Source organism: Bombus huntii, chromosome 11, assembly GCF_024542735.1.
Source record: "Bombus huntii isolate Logan2020A chromosome 11, iyBomHunt1.1, whole genome shotgun sequence".
NCBI classification, from domain to species: Eukaryota; Metazoa; Arthropoda; class Insecta; order Hymenoptera; family Apidae; genus Bombus; species Bombus huntii.
This window is the reverse complement of record NC_066248.1, coordinates 6,963,634-6,970,098: the sequence shown is the minus strand read 5'-3', so window position 1 is coordinate 6,970,098 and position 6,465 is coordinate 6,963,634. Positions and strand designations below refer to the sequence as shown.

Sequence of the window (6,465 nt, the reverse complement as noted above, 5' to 3'; positions counted from 1 at the left end):
GTGTTTCTCCTGTTGGATTTATTCATTGTACATGAACTAATGTTTTCTGATTTTTATTCTGTGTGAGTATGTGTTCGAGAGAATTAATGATAATTGTAAAGGAAAAACGATAGTTTTAATATATCATTTTTATTTAACAAATAAAATATAGATATTTAATAATTTATTCTTTCGGAATGACTATTTAAACAGAATTTTTAAAGATTTTTAAATATTTCCAGATATGATTCTTTTTTATTATTTAAATATTCTATTTTCATTCCATTTTTTATGTACAATGTGAAAGTGAAAGGAAAAGGCGTATTTCAAAAAGTTTGATTGTTTTATATATCCTGAACGTTATATATTTTATAACGAAGGTAAGAACTTCATTGAAAGTATTGCTAGTATAACATTAGAATAATAACGTATATATTATCTTTGTACATTTCCGTTAATGTTGAAATATACGTACGAAATACACTATATCTGTGAGTAAGTGTAAAAAATGTATGGAAGTTTTATTCGTGTGTCATACTCCGCTGTCAGACGACTTTTAACACTTTCGTGTGACTAAGAATTATATGAATAAGTCCGTCTCTCTCTTGCCTCGGTATTTCAACTCATCCAGACTCTAACTCGAGTCATTTTGTACTTTATTTTCTCCATTGACCTAACTTATTTTAGACTCAATCCTCTTAATTTGATATTTCAGCCTGTCAACCAAACACTTCATCTCGTACAGTTTGCCGACCCCTGATTCGATCAGCATGGATCATAATCATCAAGTCAAGGTCATACTAATGTGATACGCTTTCAGCTGCGTTCTCCTCGCCGGCTCTACGTATTTCCAAACTGTGTACTTCTAAATTCTCGACCTATAAGAAACAAAATACGTATGATATCAATGGTCGAAAAAAGATACTGTACGAATTTTTTGAAAAAGACACATTTGTTAAAAGAAACTGATCGCTGATCATTGCTTGCCTCCTGATGAGGTTCTTTGCCCGATATTTTTAATAATTTCCTTATAAACGGGGCCAGTAACATTGGATCCAATTTTTCAACTTTTTCGGACGAGATCAGGCTCACAACTAGTCCGATGGTCATCGTCACTAAGGCACCGGTAACGGTGTACCAGAGATAACTGAGACGATACAACGCTAGAGGTTCCCTGAAAAATATTTGTAAAATTATAGAGAGAAAAGTATATAATTAATGTTTTCTTTTAAAAATTTGATTATTACGGAAGAAATTCGTCACCATCCAAAATCGTGTCTGGAGGCTCGAGTAACATTAAGTTTTCTACTTGAGGGAACGAATAATAACATCCTTCCGTGCTGACTGGTTTCTCATCGAATCTATCGAAACATTTTACGTTGGCCAATATTATAAATAGTCGAGAAGTGGCAAATATTTATTTTAAAATCATTCGATTCGTTATTCTTACTTTATTCTTCCACTAGCAATCGCTGCTTCTGCCGAAAGGCTAATCCAACCCATAAAACCCAAACCAGAAAGGCCACCTATCAGAGCACCCTATATTTCGTACAGAATTATAATATCCCCATTTCCGTTGTTCTTTTATCATTTTCATATTAAATTTTAGCATACCTTGGCATTTACCCAGGGCAATAAAATACCCATGCTAAAAATTCCAAGAGACGGTCCACTGGTAATGGAGGACAAGTTCATAGATAACTGAAACAGACTTTATTTTGACTAATTCTTTAGATTAAATTCTTGCACGTTATACCTGCAATACGTGAGATCCTGTTTTTTCGACGACAAATACTAGCGCCACACAGGTTGCCCCAAGAACAACTACCGTCAGTTTTAATAAAATATCCGCAGCTCTTGGCGAGACGGGCGTTTTCCTAAAGGGTTTAACAAAATCTTCTAACACCACTGCAGCCATCGAATTCAAACCGGTAGATAAAGAACTAAAATAAGGGAATGATTAAATATTGATTTTTTTTTACAATTGATCGTGAATGTGAATGATAGAAAGGTTACCTCAATGCTGCACTAAATACTCCAGCGACAAAGAGACCCGGAAGACCCGGAAATTCATTTAATATGTTCATAACAAGCAATGGTAATAACTGATCCTTAGCACCTGCTAACTACATGAGAAATATATTTTTCTTTTAATATCGGATTATTCTTAGAAATGTAGAATACACAAAATAAAAATAATGTAAAAAATTGTAAAATATTCACAGGATGTAAAGTATGAAATGTCAGATGCATGAGTGATATGTTGCAGACGAAATCTTTCTATTACTTCCAGTTCATGATATATTGTGGAATTAGGGTATCAGGGAAGTCGGATCATTACCTTTGTTGTAAGTGGATCACATACATGGTACCAGGCATATATTAACATTCCCGCGTATCCGCATATTCCTATTAAAATCAAGACTCCAACTATAAAGATCCAAAGCGCTCTAAAACATATCCCATTTTGTGCCTTAGATCGTTTAATAGTTTATTTCGGAACTTATACTTTACAAATAAAAAAAGAAAGATTTAAAACAACGGATATACCTTCTAGCTGATTTTAACGTGGGTAATGCAAGATATCTTTGTATCATGTTCTGATTGATAACGGATACTTGCAACCAATGAAAGAAACCACCAACGACGAGAGACCAAATCGTATGCCTCGTAAGAGGACTCCAATCTGCCCTATTCCGAAAATTCGTATAACTTTATTATTGTTCTACTCGCGACCATTATTTTTCTTTTTAACGGCGATATTATAATGCTCACGTGGGTAATTCGAGTCTTCCAGATTCTAGATTTCTTCTTATTACTACCGAAAATCCACCGACGTCGGATGTTCCCTTAACAACGATTAATATCATAGAGCCAAACATTATGAAGGTCTGAATAAAATCGGTCCATACTACTGCTCGTAAACCACCCTAGTAAAACGCGAATTATTTTGTACATTCTTAAGAGAATAATTTTCGTATCTACGAATTATATATGTCTTACCACACAAGTGTAAAAAATGCACACGATACATACGAACGGAGTGACTACATGTACATTCACTCCAGTAACTGTAAATACGTTATTTTATATGTTAATACTATGTGACTAATTCTATTCAAAATTATTCGGCGTGCATTCAGTACCTTGATTAAAAGCCAACGCTGGTACGTAAATAACAATAGGAAGCCATGTCATCTAGAAAAGAATAAGATATTTTTCTCGTCGAAAATTTGAATGAATAAATGAATGGAATTGAACTAGAATAACTCACGATGCCGATCAAAAAAAGTACTGATCCTAATGTTCTGATTTTCCTATCGAAACGTTTTTCGAGATATTCGTATGTGCTTGTAAGCCTGAGTTCATGGAAAATTGGTAAATAGATTCCTGACGTTACAAAACCAACGATGATTACTCCGAAACCAATACACAGGTAACTAACACCGTGTACGTAAACTTCCGTTGGTGTGCCCAATAATGAAATACCTATTATTATTATTATTATTTAATAATAGTTACAGATTGAAGAAATAAAAATAAATTTTGCATAAAAATTGGTATTCGTTGTTATTATTATAATCTAAATATTTTAATGAGAATGCTATCGTTACAAACAGGTAGATAGTTGTTTAGAATTTCAAGCGAACTCCTACCCGATATAAAGCTGGCTATAAGACTCAAACTAACAGGGAACGTCTTCATGTTTCTACCACCCACGAGGTATTCGTCTTCTCCTGATGATTTCTTAATAAAACCGAAATAAATACCAACGAAGCCGCAAGCAACCAACATGAACGCGAAAACTGTATAATCCCATATACCAAAACTTCGCATCATTTCACTGACTTCCTGTACGGTTAGCATGTCTTGCGACCAATTTGGTTGACGATCCTCCATGCTACCTTCTGCGGTTATTTTGTTACAGAATGGAATTTTGTGACTGTTTCAACGCCTTGAGGCGTTTCTTATTAGCTAAATCCTTTTAAGAATGAATAATTGACATCTTTTTAACAATATAAAAATTACGCTTTTATATTTTTAAGTAGCATAGTCAAAAACGGTACTTACCTTAATTTTTATGCTTGATAATTTTTCAGTCCATTAAAACTAATTTATTGAAAAGAACTGTGTACCTGCGAACTTTTATTTTGAGTTTGATACATCTGCGAAGAGTAATTTACAATTTATACAAGAATAAAAATTGCTAAATATAGTTAATATTTTGGACACGCGATATAACATTCAGGGTCAAAATATAATTCTATTCACATTGAATTAAATGATAAATTATTTCAAATTTATGACACGTTCGTTAATATATGGTGTGGAAGGTTGTAATGGATATCACGGAAGACCGGCTACAACTAGCGTGACAGTTCATCTGAAAAGAGGCAGAAGCTCGAAGCGGCCCGATACGATTGCACACATCACGATTGTGCCATTGTGACAATTTTCTCATTAAATCGACAATGAACATTAAGTACGAAGTTAAAACGACCGGGTATATACCAGAGTGAATCGTAAGTGGATAATACGACCTAAATATGGTAGTAGTTGTATAGATGTGTTTGATCACATTGACGGTCGCGTTTCAACCAAGTTCCTGGATGATTTTCGGGTGTCAAAGAATTATTTATTAATAGCTATTCAGCGCTACTGTAAGCGTTAACATGGTACTTGTTGGCAACCTATTTAAGAGATACATGTATAGAAAGTATACATACGATATGTATATACACTCGGAACAAACAACAACTGTAAAAAAAGTAAAAGGTAGATATGTTTTATATTAATTTAATTAAGAAATAACACGTGATTGATACAGAATTTTAAAAAATATAGGATAAAGTTGAAGTAAATAACCCATTTGGATTTAGCGTACACAACTTTTATCCCTCGTAGAAACGCGGTAATTCGTTGCCTAATATAACTTTCCTTTCAGCACCTTTTTCCGTAATAACGCCAATTCGGATGACACCACCGCTGCTACCATCGCGAGACATTGCCAATGCCAATGCTATAAAAATAAGAAATTTATTACATTGATATTACACTATTACATAATCAACATAATCAACAATTATATGCTCATATTGTACTGATAAAAGGTTGTTAAATATTTACTGTTTTCAACAAGTTTAACACATTCATCCCTTGACATGTTTGGCTTGTATTGTGCATCCATGTAACCATACACATAGGTTGAACCAGATCCTCCAATGGAAATTGGTTGTCGTACACACATACCACCTAGGGGAATACTATAAACTTGACCTCCTTTACGGCTATCCCATCCTGCCACCAAGATTCCTGCCATTAAGGAATCTCTGTAATTGTAACATAATTCACGAAACACATTTGCTGCTGTTTCTACTAAAGGTTCCATGCCCAGCTCCATTCTATAAAAATAAAACATATAAAATAAAATTATTCCATAATCCAATATATGTAAGTACATAAGTTCACACACAAATCTACTTACTTGTGCAGACTCAAATGATATGCAACTATGTCTGAAATAGCTTGGGTATCTGCCGCAGAACCAGAACGGCAACAATAAATGTGATCAGTGATTTTAGTCAGCTTATCAGCAAAACGATTGGAGATATAAGCCCTAAAATGGGTTAGTTATGAAATTCATTGTATAATTATTACCACATCCATAAAAAATAATTTTAGACATATCATATCATACCCAGTAGTGGCTCTAGAATCTGCTCCAATTACAACTCCTCCATCAAACTCACAAGCCATGATTGATGTCTAATTAATGAAATAATTTTTAAAAAATTGATACATTTCTTTCCAAAACTATAACGTAATAAAAATTGTTTTGCTTTAAATAAATGTTTTCACGGAATACAAAATTTATATTATATATGAAACAATTATTAAAATATATAACATAATTATTTAAATTATGTATATATTATTAACATAATATTACAGAAAGTATACTGATGTTACATGAATATAACAGAATAAGTTAATTCTGTTTTGAATTTTCATCATGTATGTACTTTAAGTTTGCACTGTCATTCTAACCTCAAAACGTGTTAATGTCAGAATTTATTGAAACTTACTCCTGTACTTTGCTCAGAGGAAAGCCAATCTGGGCCCAAATTACTGGCAACTGAACTTATATTAGGTTGAACTAAATTATCCATCATATATGCCATTTTTCAAAAATTCTAATAAATGCTCTTTCCGCTTGACTGTTCAATGTTGGAAGCTAATTTGCGACTACAGTGTGTCCATCTACAAAACTTAAAAAATGATGTCTGTATCTAAACATAATTATTAAATATGAATAATTTGCAATTTTAACGGAACAGTTTTAACAGCTTTTATTCAGAACAATAAATTTTGTTATTACATTTATGCTACAATAAACTTTTTACAACTTTTTCTATTTTTGTACCATGTACTAGACTTTTTCTAATAATAATTAAACAAATATTTTATACTTAAGTAAAATTATAT

At 32.7% G+C, this 6,465-nt stretch overlaps 3 protein-coding genes across 8 annotated transcripts in view; all 3 read right to left on the bottom strand.

The window, feature by feature from the left end:
• The window catches only part of LOC126870823 (transcription elongation factor 1 homolog), a 222,825-nt gene that overhangs the window by 75,922 nt on the left and 140,438 nt on the right, over positions 1–6,465 (bottom strand). The gene's annotated exons all lie outside the window — the stretch shown is intronic.
• Positions 390–4,607, bottom strand: LOC126870833 (sodium-coupled monocarboxylate transporter 1-like). Of its 2 annotated transcripts, XM_050628887.1 has the most exons (15): positions 4,051–4,607; positions 3,636–3,961; positions 3,254–3,468; positions 3,126–3,177; positions 2,983–3,050; positions 2,755–2,909; positions 2,530–2,670; positions 2,321–2,429; positions 1,996–2,105; positions 1,736–1,922; positions 1,594–1,680; positions 1,430–1,518; positions 1,227–1,340; positions 967–1,153; positions 390–857 (listed from the first exon to the last, which is right to left on the bottom strand). In XM_050628887.1, exons 2-15 carry the CDS (start codon positions 3,877–3,879, stop codon positions 780–782), a joined length of 1,836 nt encoding a protein of 611 aa, XP_050484844.1. In that variant the 5' UTR covers positions 3,880–3,961; positions 4,051–4,607; the 3' UTR covers positions 390–779. The 2 variants fall into 2 exon arrangements, with proteins under 2 accessions (XP_050484844.1, XP_050484845.1); XM_050628888.1 differs by lacking the exon at positions 4,051–4,607 and having other exon boundaries at positions 3,636–3,985.
• On the bottom strand, positions 4,761–6,245 carry LOC126870848 (proteasome subunit beta type-6). The gene is made up of 5 exons (XM_050628928.1): positions 6,066–6,245; positions 5,678–5,745; positions 5,465–5,596; positions 5,107–5,381; positions 4,761–4,999 (listed from the first exon to the last, which is right to left on the bottom strand). Exons 1-5 carry the CDS (start codon positions 6,159–6,161, stop codon positions 4,872–4,874), a joined length of 699 nt encoding a protein of 232 aa, XP_050484885.1. The 5' UTR covers positions 6,162–6,245; the 3' UTR covers positions 4,761–4,871.